The sequence below is a fragment of the Mustela lutreola genome, chromosome 2 (assembly GCF_030435805.1).
Source record: "Mustela lutreola isolate mMusLut2 chromosome 2, mMusLut2.pri, whole genome shotgun sequence".
Taxonomy (NCBI): domain Eukaryota; kingdom Metazoa; phylum Chordata; class Mammalia; order Carnivora; family Mustelidae; genus Mustela; species Mustela lutreola.
In genome coordinates this window covers 80,843,156-80,861,414 of record NC_081291.1, presented here as the reverse complement: position 1 = coordinate 80,861,414, position 18,259 = coordinate 80,843,156, and the positions used below count along the sequence as shown (strand labels likewise).

Sequence of the window (18,259 nt, the reverse complement as noted above, 5' to 3'; positions counted from 1 at the left end):
GTGCTTTGCACATGGTCTGCACGCAGTAACCACTCAACACACCTCTCCCTTCCCAGGAAAAAGTAGAGACTATGAATTTTGAGGTGAGAACTTTAGAAATTAGTCTCATTAACTTACAGCTCGAGGTAAACCTAGCACTTCTTTAAATTAATCTGATTACTGTGAAGTGGACCAAAGACTTTCTGATTCAAATAGTATTAGTCAACTTCTAATTTGTTTGTGTGTGTGGTTTTTTAATCCATGTAACTCAGTGAAACTTCTGAAAATAGAAATGCTAGTTAAAGATGAGGTCAGAATTTCGTTTCAAAGTTAGCAATTCACCTCTATTATTTCTGAGGGAAAAACAAAAACAAAAATCTGTGGGTTTATAAACACCCCCAAGGCTGTTACGGAGTCTACAGGATAAAGTAGGAAAGTAAATATCGTTTTCCGTGATCTCTCATATCCCTTAATGTATAAGATGTACATTAAAACTATTTTGAAATTTAGGAGAAAGTGAAAATGGAGACAAACTTTGAGATTAAATAATATAAATAGTATTGCCTCTTGAAGTCATGGTGTTATGTAGAACAAGGTATTTTCCTATTAGACACAGAGTTAAAGAGGGTGAGCATATAAACCCACACACTCCAAATCTAGAAGAAGAAAGGGAAAAGAAATGAACGAGTTGAGGAGACAACTGGCAACGTGGTGAACATAAAGCTTCATGCCACCTCACCCTACTGAGGAAAATGCTAATCAGTAGGAAAAGAATTGGAAGATTCTGTCCACCTTCTTGAAAGAGTGGAGGGGATGAATACGCGTGCGCAGATGCACGCATGAGCAAAGGCAGGACGGGGAAGGGCTGGTGGAGGAGAAGGGGCCGGGAAAGTGTTTCTGGTGGCAGTTCTCCTACTGAATCCTTCAGGAGCGAAGACTACGGCTGGAAGTGAGTGCCTTTCTTCCCCATATCTGGCATTGTCTAGGCAAGCAGACTGTGAAGGACCAAGTACTTCACTACCACTTTCTGCCTTTCGGCACTGCTGACTTTGGAATACCCTTTCCAAACTGGAGCATCCATTACCAAAATGCAAAGGACACTGCTGCTAGGACCTGACCAGGCAAAAGACAAGAGAAACAAAGCAGGACATGAGACCTTTGGAGACTGTCTTAACAATTTTTTTTTCCAATGAAAATAGTGTGACTGAACAGAGATGCTGATAAGCATTTCAATGGAACGGTCACTTATGTAATTCACGCTGAAAGGTTCATGTTTGTCCTAAGAATTCATTTTTTGGAAAGGCAAAAGATATGATCATCTAAAGGGTTCACAGTGGGATTAATAAACAGAACTCAAATGCATTTTAAAAATAAATTAGCAGACACCAAGATGCTCCTTACTTGGGTTAAGGTTATTTGAAAAAAAATCTCAAAGGAAAACTGGTGAAGGACAAATGAGAAAACCATTCCATACCTCTTAGAGACCAAAATGAGAGCCAGGTAGCCTTTCCTTCTAGATGGCAGGGAATCTTCCCTTTAGCTAAGTTAAGTCTCTGTGTGGTGAATAGCGGCAGAGGAATACCACTTGCCCCCCATCGAACAGTTCTCTCGACTTCCTGAGACTTCTTTTCTTGAAACTCTGACTTAATTTGATCTAAAGTATAACAATAGAAGCACAGGGGGCAAGGGCAGAAGGAGCAGCTGACTCCCTAGGGATGGAAAAGAAGGCCTCCAAGCCGTTTTAGGAGGCCAGGGGAGGGACGTCACTATGCCTAGTTTCATTCCTGCTTAAAGGGGACTCTATACCAGGACCACGGTGACATATCTTCGGCACATGTACCATTAAGGGATTATTAATCCACATTCCTTATCCCAGAAATTTTAAGTTAATTTTAATTTGGCCATTTATATTTTGCCAGTGCCTTGCGTGGTCTTCCCTAGAAGCATAACCTGTGGTATGGGATGGATTCGTCTGGAAGCGCTGCCAGGAAAACTGATGAGTGGGGAAGAAGGGCAGGGATCGGAAGGAGCCATGTGAGGATGCGTGGCGGCTGGAACCCCCTCGGTTCCACGGAGGGTGACTGACTCAGGTCTCCGAGGGAGCTGTGAAACAGTGATGGGCGTACCTCAGAGCTGTCTCAGTCAGGGGCGAGGGTGCTGAAGGGTTCCTTCTCCTCAACATCTCTGTAAAGGGTTAAGGGCTGTTCTGGAGAGTGAAGTTTCCAGGTCTACCCAGTGCCAGCCGACAAAACCGGTTTCTGCAACCTGAAGACAATTCTCACCAGAGAGACCCAGATGCAGGCTGTGGGGAGAGAAAATGCACAGGAGGCCCCGGCCACAGAAACAGCGTAGGAGCTGCAGAGCTGGGCGCATATAGGTTGATTCTGCCCGAGTCAGTCTGATTCTACCTCTACCCGGATATGGAATTCTTACACCGAGCCTGGGTTCAATAAGCTTAGAAAGTGGAATCCACTAATGTCTACCTTCTACAGATGAGGAAGCTAAGCCCTAGGGAGGTTGGGTCCTTGCTCTGCAGTCATCCAAACAGAAAATTCTGGAGCTAGCATTCAGACCCAAGTCTGCGTGAGCCGAAGGCCCAGATCCTTAATTGTGTTTACCTCTTGCTTCCTGTGCAAATAAATTTAGGGAATTTTAGACTTTGATTTGTTTCTTGATCCTTGAACAATTCACAATATGTGTACCTAGATCCTTATTATGAAAATTATAATTGCTTTCCTGGGTTATAGAAACAATCTTTTTGCATGTACCAAAGATGGTTAAAACATCTGTGGGAACATTGCATGGCTCAAGAGATAAAACCAGTACATGAGCAAAATTAATTCATGCCATTTTAGTCCTCATATAGTATGGCAGCAAACTGAATCTGCATGATAGGGACAACTTTATATAAAGCTCGTATAAAGAGCAAAATGAATATGAAATTATGGCTCAATCTTGAGAAGAGGGACAGAATCTTTATATTTGGATGCCATTTTCCTTTACTCATGGCCTATGATACATATTTTTCTTTTGATGTATTTTTTTAAATTATGGTTTGTAACTATATCAAGCTATACTCTACAATTCCCTATTTAATTCCTGTTCTTTGCCATACAGACAGAACACTGAGAATAATCGATTTGTTCCCATTTGATAAAGAACTAAAAGAAAAAAGCAGATTACCCTGCACAGAGTTTAAAGGATGTGGTTCTCCCAAAAGCTTCTCTGGCTTCTAGAAAAACAATTTCCATTCCCGCTTCTCATGCCAGTGACTGAGGTCTGTGGGTCTGTTGGTTGGGTTAGACTTGGTTTTCAAATAGCCTGCTGGAGACATCTAACTGAGTCCTGGAATGGGGACTAGAAATGCTCTAGAATTCAGGGCCTGTCGTCTGTCGTCATTTTCCTGAGATTACACAATTCTTCCTTCTCCAGGTATGTTGATACTGTGATATTTCATATTTTGTGCCCCAGTTTCTAAGATCTCCTGATTCTTGTGCTCTTTAATATTACATTTGTGGCAGACATACCCTAAGGTGACCGCCAGTGACCCATTTCCTTGTATAAGGCCCTCCCTTTGAGTACAGGCTGCACCTGTGACTTGTTTATAACAACGAGAATGTAATGAAGGTGACAGGATGTCACTCACCTGAATTGGTTGTGTTATAAAACTCTCTTCCTCGGGTGCCTGGGTGGCTCAGTGGGTTAAGCCTCTGCCTTCAGCTCAGGTCATGATCCCAGGGTCCTGGGATCGAGCCCCGCATCGGGCTCTCTGCTCAGCAGGGAGCCTGTTTCCCTTCCTTTCTCTCTGCCTGCCTCTCTGCCTCCTTGTGATCTCTGTCTGTCAAATAAATAAATAATTTCTTAAAAAAAAAAATAAAACTCTCTTCCTCGACAACGAGGAGGGAAAGAGATCAACTCTCCTGTGGGTCTTGAAGAAGCAAGCTGCCTTGATGTGAACTGTCTATGGGCGGGGGCATATGGTAAGGGATTACAGGTGGCATCTAGTTGCTGAGGACTGCAGCCCTACAAACACGGAACTGAAGATCACATGATCTTAGAAGAGGATCCCAAGCCTCGGATGAGACCCCAGCCTCCCTCTCATCCTTTGATTCCAGCCTATGAGAGGACCCTGTTAAAACATGCTCAAACTTCTGACCTACAGAAATTTTGAGACAAAAGAATTTGCGTCATTTCTAACTGCTAAGCTTATAGCAATTTGTTACACAGGGATAAAGACCTGATCTACCTTATCATGTTCATGCACAATTTAACTATGGTATCTGCTTTGTTTGGCCAATGGGAATTGGGAAAACCTGATGCAAGTAGAAGCTTGACAGGGGAGTCCTGGATTTCTGCACTGGCCCTTGCTGCCACCACAAAAGACACTTGGGCTAGGTTGCCAGAAGGGTGTAAGAGACATGTGGGGGAAAACTGACCTGTCCCATCTGGGGCCATCTAGACCATCCAGAACCAGGCAACTGTCAACTGACCAGACACACATGAAGGAGCCCAGCTCAGATCAACAGAACACGCAGCTGACCTACAGACTCTTGAAAAATAATAAATGCTTGTCCTTTTAAGTCACTAAGTTTGGAAATACATGTTATGCAACATTGGTGGCAGTAGAGAGTTGCCACCAATTAAAGCTGTGGGACATATTTGAGCATAAATATAAATGATCACCTTTTGGGAGATGATTTTTTTTTTTTAATCGAAACACTCATAAGCATAAAGGAGAGATTGAGAGAGTTGGTCAGAGAAAACCGATGACCATTTGCTATAAACTCTTGACAAAAGAGAGATTCTTTTCCAATAAGATTGAAAATACATGTTTAATTTTCTTTAGCAATTTACAGAGCATATATAAGCAATAGCAAAAATAAAGGCCACTTGGATCTTTCATATAAATCTTTCATAGAGGCATTGCCTTTTTCTTCTCTTCCGGGGCCTCAGAATTTGTCACCTTGAAGCCTCAGTGTGCTCCCAGCAGCAGCGTTTTGGAGGTCTGGAAGGATAGAAGAAGCCCATCATCCCTCTGCCTTCCATATTGCGCACCGTCCCCGAACTCCACACATTCCCTCTAATGACACAGGGTCCCCAACAGGAAGCCTTGTAGCTGTGCACTTCCTCCTCTTGGAGGAACCGGCAGCTGGGGCATGTGACAGACAGGAGAGAGGCCTGCAGATGGGACTAGAACAGAAAAGGGTATGCTCCTGCAAGTTAAGGGAGAAAAAGCAAATTGAAGATAGTTTCCCATTCTGTGGGTGCAGTGGGGCTGTGGCTGCCCAGAACACGGAAGCTCTGGGTCACATAAGATGGGAAACTCCACTCCCCCTCCCCCCCCCAGAGGATATTTTTCTGTTCTTTTTGATCTTCCCAAACTCACCACTGGGAACAACAGAATACAGGAAGCATCCTAATTCAGTTTTGATCCACTAAATGTCAGTACACAAAATGCACTCGAAAGATTTTCCTTTGAAGTGATTTTTGTTTCCCATTTTGGAAGAGCAAAATGATGGCATCTTTCCATAGCTTGATTATCAATTGGTTTACTCACAAACTGAAATACGTGCAAATGCTGCTTTTCGAATCTAGCCAAGTGTAAATGTATTCAGATCTGCCCGCATTTATCTATTTAAAGCCCACATATATCTCTTGCAAAATTTGTTTTGTTAGAAAAACAGGCCCGAGGCCATGGATAAAAGATGGGGAAGCAAACATATTGTCAGCAGTGGAAACACATTCACTGAATGGCAGACAAAACGGTGTCCTTGAGAGGAGTCTAAAGTCTTTGGAATGCTTCACAGGGACCCGGTCCTAACAATTGGACCAACACATTACCAGGGCGCCTTAGGGGCCCATCGGCTACTCTTCTGGGTGTTCAACTCCTCGGTGGAACCCAGTCCCTCAGTAACTGCACGTCGGGGAAAAACCCAACCCGCTGCTTCCAGAAGAACCCAGGGGCAGGAATCATTCAAGCATCAGGAACTGCCAAGTCCCGTGCCAATCACCGGCCACCCTGGGACTGGCCTGCTGGGAGGTGCCGGGCTCTGGGACACCACTCGCCTCCTGCTTGCCCTGTGACTTCTCAGTTTTTGTTTGCAGGCTGTCGTACCTCCTTGAAAGAGTCATCTTTTATCTCTAACATTCGCCTCCCTCAATGTCATGCGGGGTTCATAGAAATACATCATGCATTCCTTCTTGCTCCCTAAGCCAGTTCCATTTCCTTCCAAACTCACTGAAGTATGAGGTAAACATACTTGTATGAAGGGCAAGGAAAATGAAATTTTAATAGCCATTCATAAGCATTCTATTCCTTTCCAGAATTCTGACTCAAATGGTGCTTGAAATATAAAACTAAATCATGGATTAAGGATATGTATGGGTTTATAAGTGGCCTCTGCAGTCTGACTTGTGGGTGCTGAGGCCTTCAGCTGCTGTTCCTCTGGGCTTGTTAGGTTAGTTCAAAACCTCTCTCTGCTGGTTTTATGGGACCGGTTCATCACATGTTTGCAAAACCTTCAGCTAATTTTTCACTTGTGAGCTCATCACATCAATTTCAAGCATCTACTCACCCTTGCTGATTACCTGTCAAAGTGACACTGGTTTTCTAGAAACAACAGAATTTCTATCTTTGTTCAGAGGGAAACAAAGGTAAGGTACTTCCAAATGACAGCCTTTACACAGTCCTGTATTTCCTATAGCGAAAGCACTTCTGTTACCTCTAAGTACAGGTCCTGGGTACAGTGCAAAGCTTCATGGCACAAAATGGGGGGAAAAAAGTCAGCTTGCTACAGTTTGAGAAATAATATTCAGTCTTCTGTTGAGAATAGAGTTCACTTTTATGATCAAATCAATAAACTTTTAAAGATGTTAAAAACTGGTTCATTACTGCATGAATGTATTTAAAAAAAAAAAAAAAATCTAACCCAGCTCACAGACCAAGAATGCTGCTATGCTTCTAGGATGTGTGATGTTCATTTTTAAAATAACTGTTGTTTATGGACCCAGAAGACATGTAAATTTGCAATATCCATCAGTCACTCCGTCAGAATCATAAAATCCTCCCTATCCCTCTTGCAAATCTCAAAGTAACATCACAGCAGGAATGTAATCAACCATAATAGTTCTATTTACAATATGCAATTTAACCGCAATGACACACATAAGAATTTCTTTCTTTATCACAAAAGTTGTTTCCCTGAGACATTCGTGTCTTCCTGTGAACGTGAAAAATGGCATCCAAGAGTAAGCATACTGTTAGCAGCACGTTGCAATGGAAAAGATACTCTATCCGAAATTCTGTCCATTTCCATCAAAGGACACAATCTGGAATATCTAAAGGTACATAAAATATACTTATTATCACACTTAGTTGTTGAACATGAAGAATTTCATGTTTAGATGGAATTTCACCCCAAGAGTCAAGGTCACCAGAGGGAAGCACTGAGCTTCCCTTGTTCACAAGCCCTTCATAGCTGTATCTCCCGGATGCCAATGAGCTGCAGCCTGGTTGGTCTCCGTCACCTCTCCAGCAGATTTCTGTGTTCATGAATACACACCATAGGAAAAGTAAAAAGGCAAGCAATAAAAGTAGCTTACAAAGGAGTTTTTCCTGCCTTCAAAAAGAAGCTGAAGCCATTTCTACAGGAATCCAGCATATTTGCTGTATGTGGCTCCTCACCAGTCCAACAAAAGAAAAAGAGACAATAATAAAAATAATCTGCAGTTCAGCCAATCAAATAGAGGGATGCGGATATGATGCCTATTAATACTGATACAACTGACTAAGCAACGTTCTTGCCTTCCCACATCTTAAATATGAATGGCAAGTAACTGATGATATTGTTGGAGTTGCATGCAATCAACCAGTCTTGTATCTGTTGCTGATCATCAAAATTCTTAGTATTTACTAGTCATAGATGGTACCTCTAAGAAGACCCTACCTCCTGATCACTTCCATCATTTGGGTAGAATGCATAACAGTGTTTCTTAATTAGGTTCTGCTCTTGAATGCCGAGAGTGTGCACACCACCCAGCACCATACAAGTGTCCACATTAAACTCCAGCAGCATTTCTCCAGCAAGGTCCTGAAATTCACCCAGGAGCACTGGGTATCCAGGTTACTGTTCCCTGGAGACCTTCACTGAAGTATCTCACATCTGGGAGAATACAAGGTTAACAACTGGCAAGCACACATGCCTGCGGCAGTGACTTCCCTGCAAATGGAACATTTTGCTTTTAAAAAGCAAATTAAGCTTTCAAGTACACATATTCAGACAGAGTTGGTAGATCAAAACATCATTAACTGAAGCATTTGTGTATCCAAAGTGATCTGAAAAGTCTGATTCATATTCTGCCCCATACCGATATCCAGTGACTGAGAATGAGACGAAGTCATAGGGATATCATTGCACAACAAATAATTAACAATTATATAAGAGAAAGAGAAAAAATATAAAGGCAATCAAGCAAAGATTTTGAGGACTATTACACTCAGCTAACAACTTCTTTGCACTAGAAGGCAGTTTGGAGAGTGAACACAAGATGGTCACTCTCGTTCTCATGTGGGGGCAGGGGGCTTCTTATCGGGAAATCAGAAAGTGAGGGCTTTTGAAAGGGCAGCACCGCTATTGGGATGAGACTCTGTGCACGAGACAGATCTCTTACCAGTGCCCAACTGTCTCTTAGAGGCCTGCTCTTGAGCTGGGAGAACGTGAATCCAGCGACTGATAGTCTATGAAGGGAATCAAACAGAACACATTCTTGGCACAAGAATGCATCTGTCAGCATAGAGTTGACAGACCTAAAGCTGCTGACATACATTTGTTTATCTTTGTTAATTCATACTGATTTCTAGCACAATAAATGCCACGTCTATGATCTAAAAGAAATAGTTTGATGGAAACATTTTGTTCCCTTTCTGGTCAACTCTATGCATTCAAAAACACCTTCAAATAAATCATCTCTCTCTCTCTCTCTCTCTTTTAACCAAGGTGCAACCTCTGAATAGTATTCTTTTCTAAACATTGTTGACAATATATTATCATTTGAGAAAGAACTTTATTGTTCAAACTTTCATCCCAACAGCTTGGTTTATTTCTAGGTATTGGCTTCTATCACAATTAAAATTTACGCCCTTGTAGGCCTCTGCCTCTTAAACAACAAGGAAATGTGCCCATTCCATATATGAAAAGATATAAAAAATAATAGTGCAAGTTCAAATTCAGTTGGGCTAGGAATAAAATTTTACCTGGGTAAATCAACAAAATCATAGCATTTTGATTTTACATATAAATTTCACATATGAATGGAATTGGTTTGAAAGCTGAAAATGACATTTTTCATTACTCTAATTGCATCTGTTATTTTAAATTACAGTATATTTGTAATCATTAATTTGGCTTAAAGACAAAGATTCATTGGCAATTTTCAAAGGCATTCGTTAAAGGAAATTTGGATAGCCTTTAAGTGTTGAACAAATAAATTGTAAAAGTAGCATGGGTTCACATTAAGAGATTTTCTATACTATACAAAAGGCTATTATGTTTCAGGCACTGTAAATATATGAACTAAATCCTGTTCAGTCATGCTAAAAATATATCAATGTAAATAAAGATACCAGAACTAAGTGAGAAGTAAATAAAAAGCATAATTTCAGCTTTCAGATTACTAATTATATAGAATTAAAATGTTCTTTAAGCAGTTAGAAGTGCAGTCTGACTTGGCAATAAGGGCATTTCTGGATATTACACCAGTTATAAACCAGTTGAAGAGATGTCAGCCCAATAAGAATCTAAAAAATTTCCATCACAAAGTCTCTAGGAATGGAACACTATCTGGCATTCTGATTTCTAGTTTTTTTAGGAATGTCTCAATGAATAAAGAAGGGACTTACATTTAGTTATATAACTTGTTTTCATTTTAAATCCCCAAACAATAAAACATAGGTGATTTTAGTGAGAAGGGACTTAGAATAAGGAATATTGCATTGCTTTCATAGATTCTATGAACTCTTCAAAGTGCTCTAAAAACACTATAAGTTTGATTAGCAGCAAAGCATTCGCCTAATCAAAACCTCTCCTCCCTCCCCCCATAAAGATGTATATATATACACACACTGTACAGCAATATATCCTATTAGTTTAACTTACATCCGACAATTTGACAGTTATTCCCAGAGGCTGTGCAAAGGTTACAAATACTGTCTACTGTCTTCAGACCACTAGCACCCACTGGTGAAGAGAGAACCAATCCTTTCCTTAAAACAACAACAACAACAACAAAATTCAATCACTTATTTTAAATTTCTTTTAAAATAAAGGAAAAAATTGGGAAATACAATGAATTTCCCAATATATTATTACTCTGGGGCCTGTAAATTTCTCTTTCTAAAACTATTTTTATATACAGAGAAGGCTAGATGCCTTTAAACATAGTTTCTGCAATCCTAAATATAAAACATTCTGTTGAAAAATATGACTTTGTTTTTGTTGTTGTTGTTGTTGTTTCTTTTTAACTTGGAGGAAAGTTCTGTGAGGTGCAAGTTTTCTCCCCACAGATGAATTCTGCAGCATTTTCTCCCAGCAGCACACTGACAGCCCTGTCATTCTGTGTCTACCACATCCGGGGAGCAGAGCCTTCCCATGCTGCCATGGCCACAGAACCTAGCACAGGACCTTCAGAGAGAGGCCCTGGAGGGGCCAAGGCTTCCTGGTCTTGTCTTTTCCACACCCTTCCAGCATCTCCCAATCCTTGGGTGTCTGGTAGAGCTGAAGTCCAGAGCTTGAACTTCACTAGGAAAACGAAGTCCATTCAAAATGCAGGGTTTTCATCTTTTGGTTGGGTGAGTCTTGGTCCCCCACGGATAGGAGTGATATCTAGAAGATTCACAAGTGGCAAGAGTTCACTATAGTCATATATATTTGACTTCACACATGCAACTTCAAAAGCAGTAGCTCGGGGATATATGTAAATAAATCCCAGGGAAGAAAAGATGATTCTAAACATAATAGGACGGGACATTTTTAGAAAGCCACATTTTGCTGAACTTTGGGGCTAATGGGGTCTTTCTCAAATTATAAACTCTCAAATTATAAACTCTGTTGGAAATGATAACCCTTTAGAGAAGAAAAATAAACACCCATTCAAAGTAGCTTATAGTTTTAAACATCTAATTTACATGTTATCAGTTAATTGGGGGAGGGAGCAATGCAAACTGTAGATTTCTTTTTCTTTTGCAAATTTTACTTTTCAAAGCAGATTTCATTGTTAAAAATGTTAATGTGTACCCCTAAGTATATAAGGAGGATATGTCTGACGTCTGTTCACCCACAGGATTCAAACAGTTTTACTCTCACAAACAACAAGGATAAAATTAAGGCATGCTAGGCTGTCTCCTTCTGGTAAGGAAGCTAAATGTTTATAAATGTAAACTATAATCATACATCCCTGCAAAGATTGAGAATAGAGCATGCTTTGGGCTGGCCAAGTTTGTTTTGAGCTTATTTTATTGTCTTTATACTGCTTTCTTCCTCTCAACTCATTCTGTCTCCCCTTCCCGGAAGCCTGGAAATGAGGGATCCCCCACTTTGCTTAGGGCTCCATGATGCTATTTTTGTTTCTGTTACTATTTTCCTTTTCCTAATGCAGCATTTTCTACCCAAGACAAGCTTCCTAAGTCCAAGTAGTCTCGCCATTATTTAAATAGTTGCAGTAACTGTCCCTGAAGAGAGCTAACGGATAATGGCTTTATCCTGAGGCTTTCAGTTTAATGATGGCGTCTCTCTATCCCTAAATACATATTCACTCTGGGACCTAAGCTAAAAATGTCCATGCCAACAGACACATGAAAAAGTGCTCCACATCACTCGGCATCAGGGAAATACAAATCAAAACCACAATGAAATATCACCTCACACCAGTCAGAATGGCTAAAATTAACAAGTCAGGAAATGACAGATGCTGGTGAAGATGTGGAGAAAGGGGAACCCTCCTACACTGTTGGTGGGAATGCAAGCTGGTGCAACCACTCTGGAAAACAGCATGGAGGTTCCTCAAAAAGTTGAAAATAGAGTTACCCTACGACTCAGCAATTGCACTACTGGGTATTTACCCTAAAGATACAAACGTAGTGGTCCAAAGGGGCACGTGAACCCGAATGTTTATAGCAGCAATGTCCACAATAGCCAAACTATGGAAAGAACCTAGATGTTCATCAACAGATGAATGGATCAAGAAGATGTGGTATATATACACAATGGAATACTATGCAGCCTTCAAAAGAAATGAAATTCTGCCATTTGCAATGACGTGGATGGAACTAGAGGTTATTACGCTTAGCAAAATAAGTCAGTCAGAGAAAGACAACTATCATATGATCTCCCTGATATGAGGAAGTGGAGATGCAATGTGGGGGGCTTGGGTGGTAGGAGAAGAATAAATGAAACAAGATGGGATCTGGAGGGAGACAAACCATAATAGACTCTTAATGTCACGAAACAAACTGAGGGTTGAGGCGGGGAGGGGGCGAGGGAGAGGGGGTGGGGTTATGGACATTGGGGAGGGTATGTGCTTTGGTGAGTGCTGTGAAGTGTGTAAACCTGGTGATTCACAAACCTGTACCCCTGGCCTAATAATACATTATATGTTTATAAAAAAAATTTTAAAAGTTATGAAAAAAAAATGTGTCATGTCTTGGGTTCGTGCTTTAGCTCCTGTCTGGGTGTTTGGGAGATGCGTCTAAGTGTGAACTGACTGTCTGAAGTGGTAAACTTCAGTAACACAGAAATGATGTATGCAAGTCTCTGTGTGACCAACATCACCAATAATATTTTGCAATGATGATGACAATAACAATTAAGATGATGACAAAGAGAATGAGAACAGCAGCAGATCTGGGTAGATGCTGGTGACTAGTCGGGGAGTTCAGACCACGTGGCCCATTTCTAACCACAGCGCTAGGGCTGATTTCTGAACTTGTGTTGTGTGTGAAAGATTGCACAAATACTGGGGTAAACAAGGTTAGCAGATTTCTTACAGCGCATCTCAGACTCTGTGATATGGTAATGTGTGTCAACATCCTCTAAATTTGGAAAAGTGTACTTTCAGACTTTCCCAAATGTATTTGATCACAAAATTTTATTTTTCAGGGAGCATCTATTAGCATCTTTGATAATATTGGCTATTCTATGGAACCTACTAGGGAAAATACATTCTTCTGATTCCAAATTTTTGTTCATGTCCAGTGAATTTAGCATCCTCTATCTTTTGACCATAGAAAAATCATCACTGACTACCTGATTTGGCTCATATTTGGAAATATGTGTATTTCTAGCTTGTGAACTCTTAGGTGCTTCTAAGTGGAGGCTGACTTATCTTTTGGTAATCAATTTGGAACACCAGTAAACAAGTACTTTAGGCACAACAAAGGGTTATTCTTACTAGTAAACTGTGAAGTCTTCTCTCTGGATATAGTCTATCATTGTTATAAGAGGATGAAAAGGGAATATCATGGATATAAGAATGTTTTGTGAGTGATTCACTTTAATTTGGGGCATTTTAAGAAAATCTTATGTATGTCATATCCATGTATTTTTCTTGAACTTGATCATTAAAACCATGTCTTCATATTCTATGCACAATTCTGAATATAACTGTAAAAAACTTTTTTCTTCATTATTAGGCATCTGACTATCTATTCCTTTGAATAAGAAAATTTGCAATGTCTTTTAATATAGGAGTACAGCTTTGGAGGTAAAAATAATGTTTGAATTTTTTAAAACTTAGGGGTAGAACTGAAAAGGGATAAAAATAAATTTAAAAATAAGACTAAAATCATGTTTTAAGGAAAAATAAGAGCTCTTGTAAGAGCTTCCCTAAATTCTTACACACCTAGTTTTTCACTGATACTTAGTGTAGTTTCTGCAAAAATAAGAAGCCATTCAATGCTCAAGATCCTGAGTCTCTGAGAATATGCAGACAAATTATGACAAAAGTGACCTTTGCCCCCACCCCAAGCCAAAGGCACTTAAAATAATAAGGAGCTAAGAGTCGAGAACAAAGACAATCATTCTCTTCAAGGAAAGTTGGATGTATGCAGCCCAAGAATAGAAGATGAAGATTCCAAGTCTCTCCAGGGAATGTGAGAGGAGAGCAATTAGGAAGATGGTGATTTCTATTAATAATATGCCTTTGGAAAATGAGAATTATTCATCATTTGGTAGTATTTTGGAAATATATTATCAAGCCCAAAGAGCAAGCAGCTGAATAATCTTATGTGTGATTTATATAAACAACTTGTTAAAATAAGAGAAGTAAAAAAAAAAAAAAGTTGGAGACTGAACTAACCTCAAAAAAGAATCTAATTTCCATATAATAACCTAACAGGATGCTCTTGAGGCCTCTTTCTCTTACCATGGCAAATACCTTTAGAGACAACTTCTGGAATTATTTAAATAGTGGTCACAAGATAGCTTCAGCAGTGGGAAGGAAGGCAGCTCCTTCAGGCATTAAAGGCCACTCTGAGAGAACAAACTGAAAGAACATGGAGCCACAGAGAGAGGGGATGTGGCTGCTTATGATCAGTTTGAGGACTTGATTGTGAGGGCCTCCTTGCAAAAGTCAAGAACAGCTCATGTGTAGACACTGTCAGTGCCCTGATCCCCTCATCCACAGCAAGCTGGCCTGCTTTCCAGCTGCCAGTGCCTGCATTTCTCTTCCTGAGTATCTCTCTGGCCTCTGGAATCTGTTCTGTTCACCCTTACAGAAGGCCAGAAATGCCAGGGAACTAACATTCTCTGGGGAAAGGCTGCAAACAACAACCAGTGGAGACGTAAGAACAAACACCCCAGGACAGAGGACAAACATCCCTCTGCCCTTGAGTGGGGTGGTTACCTGAGGTACATGTTCTAGTACTGGCTCTCAGATTTCCCCAGTGAGACCTAGCCCCAGTCAGCCACAAGGGTTACTTGCTTGAAAATGAAACCTTCACTGAATTATTTCTTCACTCCCCTACCAGTGTTTCCAGAATTGCCTCCCAAGTAAACTAACTGCACTCAAATCTTTGTGACCAACACTGTGCCCAACAGTAAAATGCAGGAATCAGAACTGGCCACAAGTGATAAAACACTATATTTTTAGAGCACAAATAGTTCTTATGTTAGAAGATAATACACAGTAAACTGAGGTTTCTTACTCAGGGTAAGCAAATGGCAACACATAACAAGTCCCTCTTCCAGAAGCATATCTTAGATTCACCAGAAGTGATTCCCCCTGCATTCTATACAAATCATGGGTAGATTTCAGTGATGGAACTCCGAGTTTACAGCTCTACTAGAATGGAACAAATGCTTAATTTAAAAAACAAAAACAAAAACAAAAAACCTAGAAATGCTTTTCCATTTCATTATGTTTCTTATTTTTTTCTGGGAGTAAATTACCACTAAGCTATCACCCTTTCTTTTCAACAGAAAAATAGCAGCTGCATCCATACAAAAGATGGGCAACATATATTCTACCCATGGTTGTATCGGTCTAAGCCAAGATTTACAAAAGTATTTAAAATAAAAGTTGGAAAAAGAAATCTCTGGAATCCAGGATAATTACATCTAACATCCAATGATCTCAACTGAACTTTCACATTTAAAAGAAAACTCTAGATCTCACCTGTTAGATGTAAAGTTGTAATAACCACTTTCCTCTAGGACTTCTTCAATCACAGTCTGACGTTGAAAAAAAAAAAATGCAGGTTAGTACTGAGTTAAAAGCAACAAAATAAAATTGTTCAAAGGCACTACAAAAACCTCACCTGCATCTGTTCATATGTTATTCCCTCCTCCAAGTCAGAGCTGCTACATAGACCTGAAATAGATAGGTTATGGGAAGTCTGACTTTCGGTTCACATTTTCTTAGTTGGACTTTGTTGACAATTACAACTCAACTATAGTGAAAACAGGGTCAACTTAGTTCTGATGAAGAGGAGCACATTCCAAATTACCTTGCTTGGAATATTCAAACGCTTTGTTTCTCTTCCTTTATTTTTTAATGTTTTGTTGTTGTTGTTTCTCTTCCTTTAATAATGGCTCCTTTCGGGTAGCCATCACAAAATAATACACAAAGATTTCGGGGCATTTCTCGGGGTAGAATTGGGCAATTAAGTTAGAGAGGCATGTGTGAGCCCACCCATTTATGTGAACATAAAGGACACGTGAGGGATATTCCCAACACAAATGACCCAAAGGGCAAGTTTTCTGATTTAAAAAACTCTCCTTAAGCTACAAGCAAAATCAGTTAATGTGTGCTAGAAAGAAAATGAATTCTTAGAGGGAGGCAGAAGTAGACAGGGAAAGACATGAAGACCTGGTCCTTTCCATGTCTGCCTAGAGGGAAATACAGCACACTTAGTGCTAGGAGGCAGTACTTTCTTTGCCAGTGTTTTTGTTTTTGTTTTTTTCTTTTTTAAGCAGACTCCCTGCTGAGTGGGGAGCCCACAGGGGTGGGGGTGGGGTTTAATCCCAGGACCCTGAGATCCTGACCAGAGCAGAAGGCAGACGCCTAACAGGTGACCCTGCTGGGTGTTCTAAGGATGATAGACTAGCACCTCACCCAACTGAGTGCCCCCCAAAGCAATGTTGGCTAGCTTCTACTGTGATCAATTAACACCGGTGTATGCAGGGAGGCCCAGGAACCCCCTCCACTTAGGAGAGACAAGAGGGAATGGATTGGAGTGGAGGGGAGGCAAGAGGCTGATGAGTCCTGGCAACTCCTCTTCAAAGCTGCGAGCCAAGGTGTTCCCCAACGTGCCTGCAGGCTCTGCTGGGCGAGCCTGGAGCCAGCCTGCTAGGACGGGACTTGCCTGCTCCACCCCAGGTTGGCCCCTCCAGCTTCCCTGGACATCTGCCAACGGTCTCTCAGGCCACTCCGAGATTTCCACCAGAGCTCCTAGTATCATCAGTATCACTCCTGTAAGAAGTCTGGCCTACAAACTGACTGACCTGCCCTAGGGGTGTTTTTCAAAGCAAAAGACTTTAGCCAAGAGTTCATCTTGCTCTTGCGGGTTTCTCAGGGACTATTTTAAACAAAATTCGGCCTACAGGTTGGCTTTATCCCAGGAGTCCAAGACATAGGGAAAGTTTGAGATTAATACATGAAATGACTTGCCTAAATTGAGGAGTGAGGTGATGGAGAATCTCCCTTTAAACCGTAATTTCTGTCTATGCAACTGAGTGATGTAACTATAGTTTGTAGGTATTTGAAAATTATTAAGGAACCTTGAAGCCTCAGAGTAGTTTGAAGACCTCTTCTGAGAGTTCAGTTATGATGAGAAGAGCTACTTTATGCTGAGCCCCTGCTAATGGTCAAGTACCTTTTATATGTTCACACTGATTCTCATTATAACCCCATAGTGCAAGTACCACATTTACCTCCATTTTATAGGCAAGAAAACTGGGGTTCAAGAGGTCAAATAATTTGCCCAAGGTCAACTACTAAATACTGGAGCTGAGATTCAAGTTTAGGCATCCAGGTTTTGAGAATCTGCACCTTTAATCCCCATGCTACATAGTCTCCCTATGTGAGATTAATGCAAAAAAGAAAATCAAATTAAATATGTGTGATATAGCTCCTCCACGTAAGTTTCGAATGTTCTTCCTTTTGAATATTCAAAGTCTTCATTTCTGTTTTTTATCTCCCTGGATGCTTTTGGGCATTTGATTCCCCATCATCAGATAAGAAGAAATAAAAGGAAATACAACCCACTCAAACCGATTCTGCTGTTGTTTATGGCATTAATAAATGATCAAAGAAGCTGCCACAACAGGGCATGATAAACCTCGCAGGGAACTTCTGTACTCGTACTGTATATCTCTTCCAACTATTGCCATAGATAATCAAAATAAGCTCTATTTTTCTTTTAAATTGAAGATAATCTTTTAAGGATAGCTGTTGATCCAAACAATATATTTACTTATGAACATCAGATTTCCTGTGGTGAAGACCATTACCTGTCGGGTCATCTGGGGACAAGCTGTTTCCACCCGATGGGCGATGTAATAAATGGTAATCTGCTGTGAAAAAGTTGGGCTCAATGGGTTCTGGAGATCCCTGGGATAACTGGAACAGAAAAGGCAAAGCCACATGTTATTCTACCGTCAGAAGCAAATGACAGGAGACCTCTTTCCCTATGTCTCGGCATGGAGAATTTACTGCTGGTGGTTTTCGATCTCTTGTAAACAGAGAAAGGCACATTTTCCTTTCAAAAGAACTTCTAAATCAGAGGCAG

At 40.6% G+C, this 18,259-nt stretch overlaps 1 protein-coding gene across 7 annotated transcripts in view; it reads right to left on the bottom strand.

The window, feature by feature from the left end:
• Nucleotides 1–4,781: 4,781 nt before the first annotated feature.
• The window catches only part of NEK10 (NIMA related kinase 10), a 245,500-nt gene continuing 232,022 nt past the window's right edge, over nucleotides 4,782–18,259 (bottom strand). For all 7 annotated transcript variants that reach the window (XM_059162436.1, XM_059162431.1, XM_059162432.1 and 4 more), the window contains 4 exons: nucleotides 17,982–18,090; nucleotides 15,788–15,840; nucleotides 15,646–15,701; nucleotides 4,782–10,859 (listed from right to left, as the gene is read on the bottom strand). In XM_059162436.1, the coding sequence (XP_059018419.1) occupies nucleotides 10,811–10,859; nucleotides 15,646–15,701; nucleotides 15,788–15,840; nucleotides 17,982–18,090 (267 nt within the window). In that variant the 3' untranslated portion in view covers nucleotides 4,782–10,810. The remainder of the gene's footprint in view (nucleotides 10,860–15,645; nucleotides 15,702–15,787; nucleotides 15,841–17,981; nucleotides 18,091–18,259) is intronic.